The 20,906-nt window shown below is 38.8% G+C and overlaps 1 protein-coding gene across 1 annotated transcript in view; it reads right to left on the bottom strand.

Annotated features, from left to right (window-relative positions):
• The window catches only part of IL1RAPL2 (interleukin 1 receptor accessory protein like 2), a 1,438,686-nt gene that overhangs the window by 25,607 nt on the left and 1,392,173 nt on the right, over positions 1–20,906 (bottom strand). Inside the window, exon 7 of the mRNA XM_036460794.2 lies at positions 10,414–10,559. Coding sequence (XP_036316687.1) covers positions 10,414–10,559 — 146 coding nt within the window. The remainder of the gene's footprint in view (positions 1–10,413; positions 10,560–20,906) is intronic.

The raw sequence follows: 20,906 nt of genomic DNA, 5'->3' as shown, positions 1-20,906 counted from the left end.
CTCAGAGGGAAGGCAAATGTGTGTGTGTGTGTGTGTGTGTGTGTGTGTGTGTGTGTCTCAGGGAGGGGTCAATGGAGGAAAAGGGAAACATATGTAATACTTTAAACAATAAAGAATTTTTTAAAAGAGAAAAATTAGTCATAATAATAAACATTTAAGATTCAGAAGAAAAAAACAAACATATAGTATACAATATAAGTAATGCATAATTATAGGTTACACATTTTTCAACTACTGAAATGTAAGCTGTACTTATTGTCAAAACATTTATCAGAGAGTGATGAAGTGATAGTACAGGTAGAAGATGCATATGTAAAACCTCTTGTTAGAGAAAGCCTGACCTTGTTAACTGGATATATTAAACTTCAGTTTTTATTTTAGGAAAGGCCTTTTCAGTTTATGAAAGGATTAATCAAATGCTTCTTCTTCATAGTGATCACTTAGGATATTTTTTATACTTGACTCATAGCTCATCAGGAAGTTATTGCTCTGTGAAACAAGCCATATTCATATTCCAGGTGGAAAAGCTACAGCCACTGGGGCTAGGCTATGATGTTAGAAGCCCTGTGTTCATCTCCTAAGAAAAATCTGAGGTTTTACAAGACCAGCAAGATCTTTGTCTGATTTAAAATTTGACCCAGTGATCCCACTTCTAAGAATATATCCCAAGAAACTAGAAACACCTATATGAAAGGATATATGCACCCCTATATTCACAGCAGCACAATTCACCATAGCTAAGATTTGGAAAGTGCCTAAATGCCCTTCAGCAGATGAGTGGATTAGAAAACTATGGTACATCTACAATAGAATACTACGCTGCTATAAAAAAAATAATGAATTCTTACTATTTACAGCAGCATGGATGGATCTGGAGAGCATTATGTTAAGTGAAATAAGCCAGGCAATGAAAGAAAAATACCACATGATCTCACTCATGGAAAATAAAGAACATTATAACCTGATGAACAAAAAGATAGATACAGAGGCAGTAAAGCAAGGAACAGACTGCCAAATTAAAGCGGGAAGGCTGGGGAGTGTTGGGGAAGGGGGAAAAGAGATCAACCAAAAGACTTGTATGCATGCATATAAGCACAACCAATGGACACAAGACAATGGGGGGGATGAGGGCAAGTGACAGGGGGTAGGAGAGGAGGGGGAAGGTCAATGAGGAAAAAAAGGAGATATATACACTAGTATATGTAATACTTTAAACAATAAAATAAAATAAAATGAAACAAAGAGAGTATTTTGGTTAACTTCTCTGAAATTAAAAATTAAATAAATAAATAAATAAATAAATAAATAAATAAATAAATAAAATGTTGGATGCCAGCTTGCATGGCTCAGTGGTTGAGCATCGACATATAACCCAGACGGTCATAGTTCTATTCCTGGTCAGAGCACATGCCTAGGTTGTGGGCTCCAGATCTGGTGTGGACCATGTAGGAGGAAGCTGATCAATGATTCTCTCTTATCATCTATATTTCTATCTCTCTCTTCCTCTGCCTTCATCTCTGAAAACAAAAATATTTATGTTGGTGCATAGCCATGGTGTTTTTTGTTTGTGTGTGTGTGTGTGTGTGTGTGTGTTTTCTGGAGCTCCACCACATTGTAGTGAGTCCATAAGGTAAATTGAGTAAGGGATGATTAATTTTATCTTTCTACAAAGCATAGTGAAAATTTTTAACTGCTACCTAGATCAGAGTGAAAACTGGTATACTGTGAGTAAAATATAAGTTTTTTGACTTATATAATGTTTCAGAAAGGTAAAGACAAATATTAAAAAATAATTTTATATTCAGTCTTTTACTTCACTTAAAAACTTTGAAATTCTCATATCCCTGTGTTCACATTCCAGCAAGCATGACAATACTCTTATATAAAAGAATAGAGGGTGCCTCTTTAAAGCAAGAAATATATTCTGTGACCTGAATTTTGTTATTTATACTATCCAGCCCTCATTTTTTAAAAGTTTAAATATTTGCCTAGTCCCTGAAGTCTTTAATTTTCAATATCTAATCTGGAAATAAATGCATTTGGAAACAGAACACACATTTAGATAACCTAGAGCAAACACTAATCAAGACAATATCACAAATACTCTTTTTACCAATCCCTGTTATTCATCCACAACCTTATTGTACTGGTCCTCTAGGAAGATAATTTTTAACTAACAAATACTTCTGAGTACTTAATATGTTCTATGAATAGTTATATAGCAGTAAATAAAGCAGAGCAAGTTCATGTTTTCATGGAGTTTACATTCTAGTGGTGGAGGAAAACAAGAAGCAAACAAGTAATGTGACACCAAATAAGTAATGAACATAATAAATAGAACTAAAAGAAAAAAGAAAGCATGATGATCAGTCCCTCAACAAATGAGTAGATCAAGAAAGTTTCATGTATCAGGCTTCTATATCCATTCACTCAGGGGGTTTCCTCAACCTGGCCTTCACTGTCTTGCAGACAGGGAGCCCTGGGGTGATATCTGACTGATGGCTTAGGCCTGTTCCTCATGGGAGCAGACCTAAGCCAACATTTAGACATCCTTAGAGCTTCCGCAGAGGTGGGAGAGGCTCCCACCACCACTGCTATGCTGGCCAGCCATGAGTCCCGCTTCTGGCTGAGCTGCACTTCCCTTATGGGAGCACACTGACAACTAGGAGATAGTTCCTGCATTGAGCATCTTCCCCTTGGTGGTTAGTGTGTGTCATAGCAACCAGTCATTCTGCTGTTCAGTCTATTTGCATATTACCCTTTTATTATATAGGAGATATATACATTGAGTGGCCAGACTATTATGACCTCTGAATGTATACTAATCTGGTCACTCAGTTTGTGTGTGTGTGTGTGTGTGTGTGTGTGTGTGTGTGTGTGTGTGTTAAAGGATTAGAGGCTTGGTGCATGGATTCAGGCATGGGTGGGGTCTGGCCATCCTGGCCAGGGGGAGGGGACATGGATGGTTCTCTGGTCTGCCTGCTGGTTGAACTCCTGTTTGAGGGGACAATTTGGATATTAGCTTTTTATTATATAGGATATACACCGAGTGGCCAGAATATTATACATTCAAAGATCATAATAATCTGGCCACTCAGTGTATATATACTAGAGCAGTGGTCAGCAAACTCATTAGTCAAAAGAGCCAAATATCAACAGTACAACAATTGAAATTTCTTTTGAGATCCAATTTTTTTAAACTTGAACTTCTTCTAACACCACTTCTTCAAAATACCCAGGCTATGGTATGTTGTGCAAGAACCACATTCAAGGGGCCAAAGAGCCATATGTGGCTCACAAGCCACAGTTTGCTGACCATGGTACTATAGGCCCAGTGCATGAAGATTCACGCACTGAAAGGGGGCATTTCCCTCAGCCCAGCCTGCCCCCTCTCATAGTCTGGGAACCCTCAGGGACAGGAGGTGACCTGGTGTTCAGGGGAAGGTGATGCCCCCATCCCATCTCTGCTGCTGCCACTGCTGGAAGCACAAGCCTTGGCCGGCCCTGGTTACCTGAGCCTTGCGTGGCTGACATCCTAGGCTTGACTGTGCTTCGGGCATTGGCTGGGCAGCTGCCATACGAGGCTTGCCTGCACCCTGGGGTGGCCTGGGTGCCTTGGAGGCTGAGGGAATGTCTGGCAACACTGTGCACATGCTGCAACCCCTGCCTGGCTGGGCTGAAAGGACTGTGGGATTATGGTGGCAGGCGCAAGGAGCAGCTGAACCATGTGCCTGCCACCCGCCTGATGGAGCTGAAAGGACTGGGGGGGTTCTCGAAGGGCTGAGGGGACTGGGCACCACCATCTTGTGGCTATGGGTGTCACCATTTTTGTGATGGAGTGATGGTCAATTTGCATATCCCCCCTTTATTAGATAGGATAATGAAATACTGTTGAGTCTTAAAAAGAAGGAAATTTTGTCATTTGCTATAACATGGAGTAGCCTGGAGGCTATTATGCTAAATGAAACAAGGAAGAAAAATATAAATACTATACTGCATAATAGCACTTATATGTGGAATCTAAAATAATGTTGAAGTCATATAAACAAACTGCAGAAAAGTGGTTGTCAGGAGCCCTGTGGTTGGGAAGGGGAATATTGGCAAAAGGATACACACTTTCTTTGTTTTTTTAAAGTAAGTTATTTATTTATTTATTTTATTGATTTTGTACAGAGAGGAAGGGAGAGAGACAGAGAGTTAGAAACATCGATGAGAGAGAGTCATCGATCAGCTGCCTCTTGCACACCCCCTACTGGGGATATGCCCTCAACCAAGGTACATGCCCCTGACCAGAATCAAACCCGGGACCCTTCAGTCCCCAAGCGGACGCTCTATCCATTGAGCCAAACCAGTTTCGGCAGGATACACACTTTCATAAGATGAATAAGGTATGGGGGTCTAATGTATAACATAATGACAATAGTTTATAACACTACATAGTATAATTAAAATTTGCTCAGAGTCTAGAAAATAAATGTGGTTACAAAAATGTAAATATGTGAGTGATGGATGTGTTAATTACCTCAATGGGAGAAATCATGTCACATGTATATGTATATCAAGTTATTACATTGTATACTTTAAGTACCTTACAATTTTATATGTTAACTAGAGGCCCAATGCACAAAATTTATGCACTGGGGCGGGGGGATGTACCTAAGCTCAGCATGTATCCTCTCCAATCTGGGATGTCTTGGGGGGTGTCCAACTGACAGAGCTCTGCCATAAACTGGCAATTGGACATTCCTCTTACAAACTGGGGCTGCTGGCTCCAAGCGTTTGCCTGCCAGCCTGACTGATGACCCCCTAACCACTCCCCTACCAGTCTGATAGATGTTTAAATGCTTCCCCAGTGGCCTGATTGCCCCCAACTTCCCTCCCATGCCAGCCCAGTTGCCCCCAACTGCCCTCCTCTATAGGCCTGGTCCCCACACACTGCCTTGCCCTGCTGGCCTGGTCACCCCTAACTGCCTTCCACTGCCAGCCTGGTTGCCTCTAACTTAAGGTGATCAGATTGTCCCACTTTTGGCAGGACAGTCCCGATTTCCAACAATTTTTCCCAAGTCATGCGGCATTTTAAAAAAGTCCCGATTTTTGGAAAGATTCTTCTTTCCAAAAATCGGGACTTTTTTAAAACATCGCGGGATGTGGGGAAAATTGTTGAAAATCGGGACTGTCCGGCCAAAAGTGGGACGATCTGGTCACCTTACTCTAACTGCCCTCCCCTGCTGATCATCCAGTGGTGGCCATCTTTGACCACATGGGGTGGCCATCTTGTGCAATGGTGTGAGGGTCAATTTACATATTGCCTCTGTATTAGAAAGGATTTTACTTCAATAAGACCAATTTTTTAAAAAATAGAATGATATGTAAAATTATTTTATCTATATAGGATGGCCAGGTAATATTTAAGGAGAGACTGGTATGAAAAGGGGGAATGAGTCATGCCAATGGCTTAAGGAAGGATATCTCAGGCAGAGTAAATACTAAGTGCATAGACCATGAGCTGGGATTGTGCTTTGTTGGCATGAGAAATTGAAAAGTGGCTAGTGCATGTTTTGTTTGAAGCAGATTGAGGTGACAAAGAGATCAGAAATTACAACAGATTGTGCTATGCTTTTTAGGCCATGACAATGATTTGGGGTTTTACTCTAAGTATAATAGTGAGGCGCCTGTAATTGGAGGGTTCTGATTAGAGAGAAAATATGATCTGACTTACATATGAAAGGATCATTCTGACTGCTCTAATAATAGACTGTATATAAAGTTGGGGGAAGTACTGAGATCACTTCGGCTATTGTGGTGAGTTAGGCAATTGATGCTGGTGGCTCAAACCAGAGTGGTAGCAGGGAAGGTAAAGAAAATGATTGGAGTCAGTGTATTTTAAAAGTAGATCCATGAAACTTGCTTGTGGACCATATATAGCATTTGAGTAGAGCAAAAAAAGTTAAGGATGACTGAACAACTGGAAGGATGTTGATGGCTATGGAGAAGAAAACAGGTTGCCTAGGTTTATAGGGAGGAGAAATCAGGAGTCCTATTTCAAACAAGTGAAAGTAGATATGTCTACTAGTGGAGATTTTTTTTTAAAGTTGCATAACATCTATTCACTACTACTGAACACCAATGCTATGTCAATTATATTTTTAATAGTTGTTGAATAAGTAGTTAGGTATACAACTTTGGAGTTTAGGCAGGAAGTTTAGGCAAGAGATATAAATGTGTGAGTTGTCAAACAATAAATGATTTTTAAAAACATTGAGATGGAGATGGCATGAAATAATCTAAACCATGAACAAAATGAAAGAACAACTCCACTGAATGGGAGCACATATTCACCAATGATATATCTGATGAGGGGTTAATATCCAAAGTTTATAAAGAACTTACAAAACTCAACACCAAAACCCAAAACAATACAATTTAAAAATGGGAATAGTTCCTGAATAGACACTTCTACAAAGAGGATATACAGGTGGCCAATAGACATATGATAAGATGATCAATGTCCATAATCATTTGATAAATGCAAATTAAAACCACAATGATATATCACTTTACACCAGCCGGAATGATTACCTATATATATATAAAAGCCTAATATGCTAATTGTCCCTCTGACTGTTTGACTGGTTGCTATGATGTGCATGACCACCAGGGGGAAGACACTCCAACCTATAGGTTAGCTTGCTGCTGGGGTCCAATCAATTGGGACTGGGTGAGATGGGCCGGACAAGGCCTGGAGCCCTCCTGCAGACCCTCCCCAGCCCCTATCATGCACCAGTGGGGTCCCTTGGACTTGCCGGTGCTGTCTTGCAATCTGGGACTCCTCAGAGATGTCAAAGAGCTGTTTCAGCCCAATCCCCACAGGCCAGGCCAAGGGACCCCACTAGTGCATGAATCCGTGCACCCGGCTACTAGTCATGAATAAATCAATAAACAACAAGTGTTGGCTAGGATGTGAGGAAAGGGAAAACCAGGTGCACTGTTGGTGGAAATGCATATTATAGTCACTGTGGAAAGCAGTATGGAGTGAAGTCGACAAACTGTCTTATGATCCTGTGATTCAATTTCTGGGAATATATTCAATGAAACCTGAAACAATGATTTGAAATTATGTTCATTGCAGCAATATGTACAATAGCCAAGATTTAGAAGTAACCCAAGTGTCCATCAGTAGATGAGTGGATAAAAGAGTTGTGGTACATTTATACAATGGAATACTACTTGACCATACAAAGAAGAAATCTTACTCTTTGCAAAGGCATGGATGGACCTGGAGATTATTATGCTATGTGAAATAAGCCAGTCAGAGAAAAACAAGTACTGTGTGATTTCACTCATATGTGAAATCTAATGAACAAAATAAACTAACTAACAAAATATAAACAAACTCATAGATAGAGAATAGACTGACAGCTGTCAGAAGAGAAGAAGTTTGGGGGACTGGTGGAAAAGTGGAGGGATTGAATAAAGAAAAAAAATCTCAGGCACAGACATAAGTATGGTGATTAACAGAGAGAAATGGGGGTGGTGGGAGGTAGAAAAGGGTAAAGAGGGAATAAATAGTGATGGGGTCGTGGTGAATACACAACACAATATACAGATTATGTATTATAGAATTGTATGATGAGACATATACTTTTATTAACCAATATCACCCCAGTAAATTTAATATAAAATAAAGTAAATGAGAACACGGTACCTAAATCCTAGGGAACTCTAGTATTTAGAGATCAGGAAGATGAGAATTAATAGTATTCAGGGGTATTCATGATTTAGACACGTTTCCTTAGAGAAGCCATTAGATGTGGCAGTTTTACATTATGCTTTGGTTTCTAATGTCAGATTATTAGAAAATTTAAGGGTTACTAGTGATGGCCTTTCTTATTAAAAAGAAATTGTTTCATTTTATAACTTAAAATACACCTATTTCTATTTCTACTGACTAAATGAAAGGAGCACCATTATTTTTCCTCATAGCAAGCTTTTAATTATAAATTATATATCTTTCATGCATAGTTTTAATGTTTGTCTTTCTCTGCACACTCAGACTTGGGGATCTCTCTTATTCAGAGCTCTATTCTCCAGAGTTTGACACAATGCTTGCTACATGAACTTTAATAATAAAAGAGAACTTTTTTCATTCATTAACCCGAATAGGTTCTGAATTTCTATTAGTTACTACCCTAAGTTGTGCTGAGGATACAAAAGTGTATCAGACCCTGGCTTAGAGGAACTCTCAGGCTAAAATAAAACTGAGATGGACAGGAACAAAATGATTCTTGCCACAAGGTATGTACATATGATCAAAGTTTACCCTTCATGTAGGTGGATTAAGTGGTTGTCAAACTGCATAGAGGAATTTATCAAAATTCTGTATAAAAGTTGCCCCTGTTTGAACATGGTATATTTCACACCATGTCATTATAATGTTAATCTCAAAGTAAATCTACAACTTAGATACTATCACCCCTATTTTGCAGATGAGTAAACAAAGATTCAGGATGTCTAATCAGACAAGTTAGTCCTACTGAACCAAGTAGTTGAATGAATGGCTGAACTAAGATGTCATCAATCAGGGCCTTCTGATTTCATTGTCCATATTAGACTCCTTTATTCTTAAATGTTCTATTATTTTAAGATGGAACCAATTCCAATAGAGTACGAAATGGTATTGGAAAGATAAGAACATTATTTCAGAATAATGACATTTCCCTACTTCTAGAGCTTCAGGTCAAAGTCAAGTTTTAGTGCTGGCTGGAAAATAAAAATTCCATCTTGGCGAGGAGGTACAAATAGTGATCTTGCAGATTGAATTTGTTCTATTGTTTTACAGCCCAAACAAGAACACTGATTGAGAACATTTGTTTAGTTACATTGACAAACCCTTTGTCAGATGCAGATATATAAAATCTATTTAGCCTTTTGTATTAATCAAGAGTTGCGGCAGGGTAAGAGCCAATCTCAAAAACTGCTCCAGATGCTGGGGTTGTTGCCTTCATCTCATCTTACCTAATAATAGAGAAACATGTCAAGTGGCCATACCTTCCCCACACCCACCGCCAATCAGAGTATGCAAATTAACTCAACAAAGATGGCGGTTAATTTGCATCCATACCTGGGTACCAGGAACCTCCTCAGCATCCAGGTCACTCACAGCTGGCCATCAGGCAGAGGCTTCAGGCTTGGGAAGGGTCCAAGCCTAGGATCAGATGTGCCAGGAGAAATCCCTTCCCAAATCTAAAGCCTGGGGTGGAGGCTTTTGGCTTGAGGAGGTCCTGGGGGGAACCCCTTTCCAAGCCTGAAGCCTGGAGCAGAGGTTTTAGGCTTAGGAAGGGGCCAAGCCAAGATCAGAGGTGCAGAGAAGACCCTTTCCCAAGCCTAAAGTCTGGAGCAGAGGCTTTAGGCTTGGGAAGGGGCTGAACTTGGGATCGGAGGGAAGGGGAAAATATCAATGGAAACATATCCTCAGGTGAGGATAGAAAGAAAACTAAAGTAAGAAATGCCATATCCTATGAAAGACATCTTAAAAATGCTTAAAGAATGTTATCATTTTTTCATGGTGAAGGGACTTGAGTCTGCATTGATGAAAATACCTTGGCAGCTGCAGTGACTGGCAGTGGTTGTAGCAGCAGGGTAATGGGACTGGCACTTTCCTCTGATCAGCTGGTCGCCTCAAGCAAAGGGAGGCCAGACTGTGGTTTAGGTCCGCTCCCAATGGGAAACAGGCTTAAGTCATCCATAGGACATCCATTATGTGAGAGGAGGCAGGCTGGGCTGAAGGAATTTCGTGTGCCGGGCCCCTAGTTTATCTATAAATTTACAGTTTATTTTCTTTGCTTATTAATACAATTTCCACCCCATCTGGAATCAGCTGTAGAGAGGGATGTCCATAAATACCAAATTGTTTAAAAATATATGCACCTGCTAAAGCCCTCTTAACATTAGGTCATATCATTAAATATAGTGGATAATCATCTTTATAACAATTATAAAAGTATTATATGATGCTATTCATTATTTTTATTTAGATTTTAGTCAGGAAATAGAGAGTGACTTCGTTTCCCATCCAATAATAAAGTATCTAGAATTTCACAAGTTGATGAAATATAGATTTAATTTTGAATGACAATTGCTATTACATTTTAAGTAACATTTATAACCAGGATACATTTTGTCTTACTGGATTTAACATATAATAATATTTCATTTCATTTATCCACTTTATAATCATATAGATCATAGTCATTTAATGTTAATATATACAGCAAGAGAGAGATTTTTCCTTAAAAAGATAAAATGTTTAATAGAAGTTTATACTAAATGATAACATAAGACCAGGAAACAAATCTAACTACAATACTTATTTTATAGGTAAATAAACCATAGTAATAATTGTAAATTAAATACCCTTTTTACGCAGCAGAACGCTGGCATGTTTCCGTCCATTTCGGTTTTCCACATGGCAGGTATAATTTGCCAGGTCAGCCTCCACCACTGAATCAAAGATGAGTGCCAACTCAACTTCTTTTTCTCCAAGATGCTCTTTGAGTAGCCTGAAATAAAGACAAGATTATTGATTAAGTTGGTTTGATTTGGGAAGAGAGCAGGTATAAGAAAACTGCAAATGCTTACAAAGCTTACACAGGTTATCCAATGGGCATAGAGTCCTGACTAGGTATATCGTGGAACCTTTAACAAGAAAACACAAAAATTGTTTCTTCATGTGAAGATCAGATGCGGAAGGAAAGAAGTGAGGAATTCCACTTGTCACAAAGAAATACTAACATGCTATTAGGTCTAGTAATAATTAATGTCTTTTTCTAATACTTTTTTAAATCGAATTTATTTTTTTTATATATATATTTGTTTTGTTAAAAATATATTTTATTGATTTTGTACAGAGGAAGGGATAGTGATAGTTAGAAACATCGATGAGAGAGAGTCATCGATCAGTTGCCTCTTGCACACCCCCTACTGGGGATATGCCCGCAACCAAGGTACATGCCCTTGACTGGAATCAAACCCGGGTCCCTTCAGTCCCCAAGCCGACGCTCTATCCATTGAGCTAAACCGGCCCCGGCTAAATCGAATTTATTTAAACAATACAACAAAATTTAATCAACAATATAGTTGCCCTTGTTTTCTACTACTTGTGCCCAACGCTCAGGAAGCATTTTAATCCCTCTGTTGTAAAATTCTTGTGATTTTGATGCAAAAAATTTGGTCAATGCATTTTTGAGGCATTCTTCATTATTAAATTTTTTTCCAAGAAGAAAGTTTTGCGAAGAACGAAACAAATGGTAATCGGAAGGGGCAATATCAGGAGAATATGCAGGTTGAGGGAGAACTTCCCATTCCAACTGGCGCAGTTTTTCAGCAGTGATTCTTGCAGTATGCGGTCCTGCGTTATCGTGGTGAAGAATTACGCCCTTCCGATTAATCAGCGCGGGTTCTTTTCCTCTTAAAGCCTGGGCTAACCTTTCTAATTGGGCACTATACACTGCACTTGTAATGGTTTGGTTAGATGGTAAAAGTTCATAATGAAGAATTCCTTTAAAATTCTACCAAACACACAACATCACTTTTTTCGCATGCAAGTCAGGTTTTGGCGTGGGCTGCAGAGCCTCATTTTTGTCCAACCATTGAGGCCACCTTTTCAGATTAATATACAGCACCCATTCTTCATCTCCGGTAACAATTTGCTCTAAAAACGGCAAACGGTTTTGACGAGAGAGGAGTGAACTGCAAATTGTGACTCTTTGATTACGGTTGTTGTCGGTCAACTCATGAGGAACCCATTTTCCAAACTTTTGGACTTTGCCAAGTGCACGCAATTGATTGGAAATTGTTTTTTGTGAACAATTTAAAGTTGTCGCAAGCTCTTGTTGGGTAATTTGAGGATTTTGCACCAAAAGAGCTTGAAGAGCTTCTTGATCAAAATTGGACACACAGCCTCGACCACTCTTGTCATCTAACGAAAAATTTCCCTTGCGAAATTTCTCAAACCAACGCTGGCATTTTCTGGCGCCAACTGCATCTTGACCAAGAGCACTACAGATGTTTTTTGCAGCCTCACTTGCTTTTCTTCCTAATTGGAACTCGTAAAGCATGCAGTGCAGAATATGCTCTTCATCTGCCATTTTCTTAGCCCTAGTTTTGCAACAAAAACCAAACCAAACACAAAATTTTTCAAGCAAAACTTGTTAATTGCACTTCACACGTTCTGTAGATACCACGTGTTTGAAGGTTATGTCAATACAAGTCAACGCCAAGCAAAATTTTAAACGAATGTTAAAAAACGACATTAATTATTACTAGGCTTTGATAAATGAAGCCAGGATGATTTTGTGTGGCAAAAAAAAAGAAGAAACATTGGGTTTGTATTTTAAGCTGAGCTTATAGAAACAAATTGGTCAAAGTGGCTCAATTGGTTTGGTGTCATCGGTTTATCTGGGGTTGTTGATTAGATGTGCCTGTCATGGCACATGTCTGGGTGTGAGCCTGATCCATGGTGGGGAGAGAGGGGTGCAGGAGGCAGCTGATTGATATAACTCTCTGGTATGGATGTTTTCTCTCTCTGTCTCCCTTCCTCTCTCTCTAAAAATCATTTTAGAACACACACAAATTGCATTTTTGCTGTACGGCATTAGGGAAGATATTCTATAGGAGTGTATGGTTTGTGTTGGACATTTTGAGTTTTGACAACAGAGCCTGAAAGGAGAAAGAAAGGAGCCTTGAAAATAGTTCCTTGTAATAAGTAAACTGAGGATGTTAGTGGCATTCTATCACAAAATGTAATTGAAAAGTCTGTTCTGTAATTTTTTCCTGCCTTTTTGTTCAATGCTGGTACATGCCCTAAACCCTATCTCCAAGTGGCACTAGCCCCCAACCAAGGCCTTGCTTTCTTCAGATATTGCTCTCCCTTTTCCTTTCTCTTTCCCTCCCTCACAGGAGAAACACTATCTCATGTTATATTTTCTCATAGTCTTGATTTTTGCTTTCTCAAGTGAAGTTGCAAAAGCCTTGAATGACCAGGAACAGGTGTTCTTCTCAGAAGAGCTGACTTTCAATGAACCTTTCCTGTGGAGTGTGCCCGTTTCTTTAGAAAAGTATTTTCTACACAAAAGCCAACTGTCTACTGAGTAAAGTGAAAGTGGGTACTCTGCTACCTTTCTTTTCTATCCCATGCTGCTTTTGATTAAAGAAAGCAAAATGTGAGTTTAGTTAATGGTGTCAATCCTGCTGTTAATTTCTGAGGTGAAGTTGTTAAATACATGTATTTACAAAAGGTAAAATTTGAGCATGGAAGTAATTCACTTTTATGTTTTGGACACCTGCTAATGAATGCAGGCAAGAATCCTCTGATTTATTTGCATTTAGCATAAAGTTGGAAAAGACAACTGTGCTCAGAGAAAACTGGGTTCTAAGTTCAAATTTTCCATTTACAACCTCAAGCTGAATCTTTACAAAATCATTGATTTAGTGGCACACTAATTTTACACATCATTATTTACTTATTTTTTTATTTTAAAAATTTTAAAAATTATATTGTTTAAAGTATTACAAATGGAAGTACATATGTCTCTCTTTTTTTTTCTTTTTTCCTCACTGACCTCCCCCTGATCTCCCCTACTCCCCAGCACTTGCCCTCGTCCTCCCACCCCCAGTATCTTCGGTTCGTTGGTTATGCTTATATGCATGCATACAAGTCCTTCAGTTGACCTCTTACCCTCCATTCCTCCACTACCTTCCCGCTGTAGTTTCACAGTCTGTTCAATGCTTCTTTGCCTCTATTTTTGTTCAACAGTTTGTAATGTCCTTTATTATCCATAAATGAGTGAGATCATGTGATGTTTATCTTTCACTGACTGGCTTATTTCGCTTAGCAAAATACTCTCCAGATCCATCCATGCTATTGCAAATGGTAAGAATTCTTTTTTTTTTTTTTTTTTTTTACAGCAGCATAGTATTCCATTATGTAGATGTACACTTTTCTAATCCATTCATCTGCTAATGGGCATTTAGGCTATTTCCAAATCTTAGCTATTGTAAATTGTGCTCCTATAAACATAGGTGTGCATATGGGTGGTACTGTTTTCTTAGGATATATTCCTAAAAGTGGTATTACTGGGTCAAATGGGAGTTCGATTTTTTTTAATTTTTTGAAGAAACACCATACTGTTCTCCATAGTGGTTACACCAGTCTGAATTCCCACCAGCAGAGAAGAGGAGTTCCTTTTTCTCCTCATCCTCTCCAATACTTGTCATTTGTTGATGATAGCTGTTCTGACAGGTGTGAGATGGTATCTCATTGTTGTTTTGATTTGCATCCCTCAGATGATTAGTGATTTTGAGCAAGTTTTCATATGCCTCTTGGCTTTCTGAATGTTTTCTTTTCAAAAGTGTCTATTTAGGTCCTTTGCCCATTTTTTTAGTGGATTGTTTATCTCCCTTTTGTTAAGTTGTATGAGTTCCTTGTAAATGTTGGAGATTAACCCTTATCGGAGATAACATTGGCAAATATGTTCTCCCATGCAGTTGGCTCTCTTGTTTTGTTGATGGTTTCTTTTGCTGTGCAGAAGCTTTTTAATTTTGATTTAGTCCCATTTGTTAATTTTCTCTTTAGTTTCCATTGCCCTAAGAGGTGTATTGGTGAAGATATTGCTATGACAAATGTCTGCTTTTTTGTTGCCTATGGCTACTTCTAAGATTTTTATGATTTTACATTTAAGTCTTTTATTTTGAGTTTATTTTAGTGTATGGTGTAAGTTGGTGGTCTAGTTTTATTTATTTATTTTTTGCAAGTATCTGTCCAGTTTTCCCAACACCATTTATTGAAGAGACTGTCTTGTCTCCATTGTATTCTCTTGCTTCTTTTGTCAAGTATTAATTGAGCATCTGGATCCTCTTTTCTGTTCCACTGGTCTTTATGTCTGTTCTTGTGCCAGTGCCAGGAAGCTCTGAAAACAGTGACTTTGTAGTGTAGCTTGATATATGGAATTGTTATCCTTCTAACATTGTTCTTCTTTCTCAAGATTGCTTCAGCTATTTGGGGTCTTTTATATAACCAGGTGAATTTTTGGAGAATTTGTTCTCAGACTTTGAAGTATGCTGTTGGTATTTTAATGGGGATTGAGTTGAATTTATAGATTGCTTTGGGTATAATGGACATTTTAATTATGTTTATTCTACCAATCCATAAATATGGCATATTCTTCCATTTGTTCATGTCTTTCTCTATCTCTTTATTTAGCATCCTGAAATTTTCTGAGTATAGGTCCTTTGTCTCCTTGGTAAAGTTTATTCCTAGGTATCTTATTTTTTTGTTGCAATGTTAAATGTGATTGCATTTTACATTTCCATTTCTGTGAATTAATTATTGAATTAGAAAAGCCATAGACTACTGTGTGTTAATTTTGTATCCTGCTACATTGCCAAATTAATTTATTTATTAAGTCTGGTAGTTTTTTGATGGAGGCTTTAGGGTTTTCTATGTACAGTATCATGTCATCTGCAAATAAGGACAGTTTTACATCTTCTTTTCCAATTTGGATACCTTTTATTTCTTCTTCTTGTTGGATTGCAATGGCTAGTACTCTGAGTACTGTGTCGAAGAGAAGTGGTGATAGTGGGCATCCCTGTTTGTTCCTGTTCTTAGGGGAAATGATTTTAGTTCTTGCCCATTGAGTATGATGTTGGCTGTGTGTATGTCATATATGGCTTTTATTATTACTATTCTCTCTTTGCTGAGAGTTTTTATCAAGAAAGGGTGTTGGATTTTGTCAAATACTTTCTTTGCAAAAAATGGATGTGATTATATGGTTTTTATATCTCAGTTTGTTTATGTGGTGTATCAAATTTATTGATTTTCAGATGTTGTGCCATGCTTGCATCCCAGAATAAATCCTACTTGGTCATGGTATATGAACTTTCTAATGTAATGCTGGGTTTGATTTGCCAGAATTTTGTTGAGGATTTTGGCGTCTATGTTCATGAGGGATATTGTAACTTTTGTTCTTTCTATTTTCTATATCTGTTTTGGGGATTAGGGTAATGCTGGCTTTGTAGAAAGAGTTTGGAAGTGCTCCTTCCTCTTGAATTTATTGGAATAGTCTAAGGAAGACAGGTTTTATCTCTTCTTTGAATATTTGATAAAACTCCCCTGTGAAGCCTTCTGATCAAGGGCTTTTGTTTGTTGAAAGTTTTTATTATGATTATTAATACTGCTTCAATTTCCTCCATAGTTATTGGCTTATTCAGATTTATTTACTCTTCCTGGTTGAGTTTTGTAAGGTCATATTTTTTTTTAGGAACATGTCCATTTCTTATAGGTTGACCAGTTTGTTGGAGTAGAGTTGCTCATAGTATTTTTCTATGATTCTTCTTATTTCTCTGGGGTCCATTGTTATTTCACCTTTTTTTATTTCTGATTTTGTTTATTTGAGTCCTCTCTCTTTGGTTCTTGGTGAGCCTGGCTAGAGGTTCATCAATCTTATTTATCCTTTCAAAGAACCAGCTATTGGTTTCATTGATGTTTTGTATTTTTTTGTCTCTGTGTCATTTATTTTCACTCTGATCTTTATTATTTCTTTCCTTCTGATCACCATGAGCTTTTCTTGTTGCTCTCTTTCTAATTTTTCAAATTGAAGAGTTAGATGGTTTATTACCAGTTTTTTGTTTTTGTTTGTTTTTTGTTTTGTTTTTTGTTTTGTTTTTTGAGGTAGGCCTGTAATGTTATGAACTTCCCTCTCACAAATGTTTTTACTGTGTCGTAAAGATTTTGGATTGCTGTGTTTTCGTTGTCATTTGTTTCCAGGATGTGTTTTATTTCTTCTTTAATCTCTTAGATAACCCAATCATTGTTTAATAGTGTGCTATTTAGCCTCCAAGTGTTTGAATTTTTGTGACTGTTTTTATTTTATTAGATTTCTAATTTATGCCATTGTGATCTGAGAAGATGCTTGATATGATTTAAATCCTCTTGAATTTGGAGAGACTTTGCCTGTGTCCCAGTATGTGGTCTATTTTTGAAAACATACCATGTACGCTTGAAAAGAATGTTTTAAAGATGTCAATGAAGCCAAAACCAGCTCAGTGGATAAAGCGTCGGTCTGTGGACTGAAGGGTGCCAGGTTCGATGCTGGTCGAGGGCATGTACATTGGTTGCAGGCACATCCCAGGTAGGGAGTGTGCAGGAGGCAGCGGGTCAATGTTTCTCTCTCATCAATGCTTCTAGCTCTCCTTTCCTCTCTGTAAAAAAATAATTTATCTGTATATATATATGTTAAGATGTCAATTAAGTCCATCTGATCTCGTGAGTCCTTTAAAATTGATGTTTCTTTGCTAATTTTTTGTTTGGAGGATTTATCCAGTGATGTTATTTGGGTATTAAAGTCTCCTACTATGATTGTGATGCTGCCAATCTCTTCTCTGATTACTTCCAGAAGTTGTTTTATATATTTGGGTACTCCTGCATTGAATGCATAAATGTTTACCAGAGTTATATCATCTTGTTGTATCAATCCCTTTAGAATTATGAAGTGGCCTTTATTGTCTTTTGTTATGGTCTTCACTTTGAAGTCTATTTTGTCAGGTATAAGTATTGCTACCTCAGCTTTTTTTTTTTTTCTTTCCATTTTCCTGATATTTTTCCATCCCTTTATTTTCAGTGTGAGTCCCTTGTTCTGAGAAGGGTCTCCTGTAAATAGCATATATATATATATATATATATATATATATATATATATATATATATATATATATATGGGTTATGTTTTCTTATGCATTCATCCACTCGATATCTTTTGAGTGGAGTATTTAACCCATTTACATTTAATATTGTTATTGACTAGAGGCCTGGTGCACAAAAGTTTTGCACCTCAGCCCAGCCTGCACCTTGTCCAATCTGGGACACCTGAAGGAATGACTGACTGCCCATTTAGGCCCATCCCTACCAGGATTGGGCCTAAACAGGCAGTCAGACATCCCTCTCACAATCCAGGACTACTGGCTCCTAACTGCTCGCCTGCTTGCCTTCATTATTGCCCCTAACTGCTTCTGCCTACCAGCCTGATCACCCCCTAACCACTCCCCTGCCAGCCTCATTGATGCCAACTTGTTCCCCTGTAGTACTCGTCACCCCTAACTGCCCTCCCCTGCAGGCCTGGGTCCCCTCCACCCAACTGCCCTTCACTGCAGGCCCATTTACCCCCAAATTCCCTCCTCTGCTGTCCTGGTCACCCCTAACTGCCCTCCCCTGCTGGCCATCTTGCAGTGGCCATCTTTTGTCCACATGGGGGCAGCCATCTTTGACCACATGGGGGCAGCTAACTTTTGTGTTGGAGTGATAGTCAATTTGCATATTACTCTTTTACTAGATAGGATAGGTACTTGTTTGTATCCATTTCTGTACTTTATACTTGTGTTCCTTCCTTCATTTCTATTTCTTCTTTTTACATCATTCCCTTTAAAATTTCTTGCATTGCTGGCTTAGTAGTTATAAACTCCCTTAGGTTTTTTGTTGTTTTTTTTTTTGTCTGTGAAGCTCCTGATTTCCCCTTCAATTTTGATTTTTAGTCTTGCTGGATATAGTATTCTTGGATTCAGTCCATTGCTTTGCATCACTTTATATACCTCTTTTCTATTGGTAGTTTGATGTGTTTCTGTTGAGAAATCATTTGATAATCTGATGGGGGATTCTTTGTAGGTAACTGTCTCTCTCATGCAGCCTTTAAGATTTTTTCTTTGTCATTAACATTTGCCATTGCAATTATTACATGTCTTGGTGTGGGTCTTTTGGGATTCATCTTGCTTGGGACTTTCTGTAGTTGTGTAACTTTTTTCTTTCCCATATCAGGGAAGTTTTCTGTCACTATTTTTTCAAATAAATTTTCTAATTTTTGCTGCTCTTCTTGTCCTTCTGATAGCCCTATTATACATATGTTACTTCATTTTGCATTGTCCCAAATTTCCCTTAGGTTCTCCTCCTGCTTTTTAATTTTTTTTCTCCAATTGCTGTTCAGATTGAGCTTGTTTCTCTACCTTATCTTCTAACTCATTAATTTGTTCCTCTGCTTCTTCTAGTCTACAATTGAAACCTTCCTTGTTTTTTTCTTAATTGTAATTATATTACTTTTGATTTCTTCCTGATTTTTGCATAAGTTGTTGATTTTCTCATCTATCCAGTGTATGAACTATATAACCATTACTCTGAAGTTTGGTTGTTTTTTTTTTTGGTTTTTTTTTGTTTTTTTTCGATAAGGTTGCATACTTCTACTTCACCAATTTCCTGTATTGGTGACTTCATTTTCTTTACTCTGGGGATTGTGTTGAATCCCCATTCTGACCTTCACCAGAAGGTTCAAATGTCGAGTTGCATGGGCCTGGGCTATGTGCAATGGGAGCTTTGCACCACCAGAGTGTCACTGAAGAGCTCTGATACCAAGAGGTGTGGCTGCTGTGGGTTGGTGGGAGCCACACTCTCCCAGGATCAGAGTCACTGGTGTACAGTGTGGCCTTATGTGTGCACCTAGAATCAGGGACCCCACCAGTGCCACACTGAAACAGAGACCCCACTGGCATGTGCTGAAAATCAGAGTCTCTTATCGCATTCCAGGAGTCAGAGTCCCCCTGAGTCTGCACCAAGAATCCAGTATCAGATTATCTGTTGCTTGGTGTGGCCTTCCTCAGAGAATCAAGGTCACTGTGTGTACATGCACCAAGATTTGGGGTCACTGGCTCTTAATGTGAATGCACTGGGAATCAGGGATCCCAGGTGCACACGATGAGAGACAGAGTCAAGTCACTGATGCTCAGTGCTGCCTCTAGCCCAGAGAATCAGGGTCCTGTTCAGTTTGGAGGACCAGTTGCATAGTAGCACTGTGTCAACAGGAGGTCCACTCCTGTGTTGTGGAAAACAGACTTCCCTGTGTGCTTGCCCAGAATCAAAGTCAGTTGGCACTGCAGCCCTGCGTGGGGCTGGGGTTTCGTTACCTGATTGTGTTGAGGGAAACATATTCCCAATGTCCTTGTGCTCCCAGGCTCAAATTCCTGTAGCTGTGCTGTGGCCTGTGCAAGGGGTGGGTCTAGAAGTTCCTATGGTGCCAACTGTGGTGAGGGGAATGGGCTCTGTGATTCACAGAAATCTGCGGCTGGGATGTCTGGATTCTTGGTGTCTGTGGGTCTGCAGCTGTGGTCGGAGGTCTCTGTCCCCATTGGCTTCAGGGTTCCAGTTTGCATCTATGACCAGACATGGTGGTACTAAGGCCAGGATCTTAGTCTCAAGCACATCTGTTATTCAAGATGGCATGGTCTCTGTGTCTACACTGGCTATTCCTGAAGTGTTGCTGGTGGCAGTAGGGCTCTGCAGTGTAAGACTGCCTGGTTTGGCAGTACCTTGGAAGACCTGCTTGTCAGCACCTTGGAAGACCTGCAGGATCTAGCTGTCCCTAGTTCATACATACACACACACACACCACATAAGTCCACACACTCCTCTATCGCTCCCTCATTCTCTCACACTCTCTCCATACTTACCTTCCTGCTATTCACCATCTTCAGAATCCAATTTTACTCATCTTTAAGCTGGGAAAATACGTACCATACTTACCTTAACTTTGTTTTAAAATGCATTAAAGTGACTTAAAAGTAAAGAACACTATGCACATGCAATAGAACATTACCTTTTAAAAATTTTATGTATGGATGAAAGAGAGAGAGAGAGAGAGAGAGAGAGAGAGAGAGAGAGAGAGAGAGAGAGAAAGAGAGATCAACTTATTGTTCCACCTACTTATACATTCATGGTTGATTCTTGAATGTGCCCTGACTGGGCATAGACCTGGCAATATTGTCATATTAGGATGACACTCCAAACAGTTGAGCTACCCAGCCAGGGCTTGCAA

The sequence above is a fragment of the Pipistrellus kuhlii genome, unplaced genomic scaffold, assembly GCF_014108245.1.
Source record: "Pipistrellus kuhlii isolate mPipKuh1 unplaced genomic scaffold, mPipKuh1.p scaffold_m20_p_33, whole genome shotgun sequence".
NCBI lineage: Eukaryota > Metazoa > Chordata > Mammalia > Chiroptera > Vespertilionidae > Pipistrellus > Pipistrellus kuhlii.
Note: the sequence above shows the minus strand (reverse complement) of the source record. Positions and strands in the feature narration are given on the sequence as shown.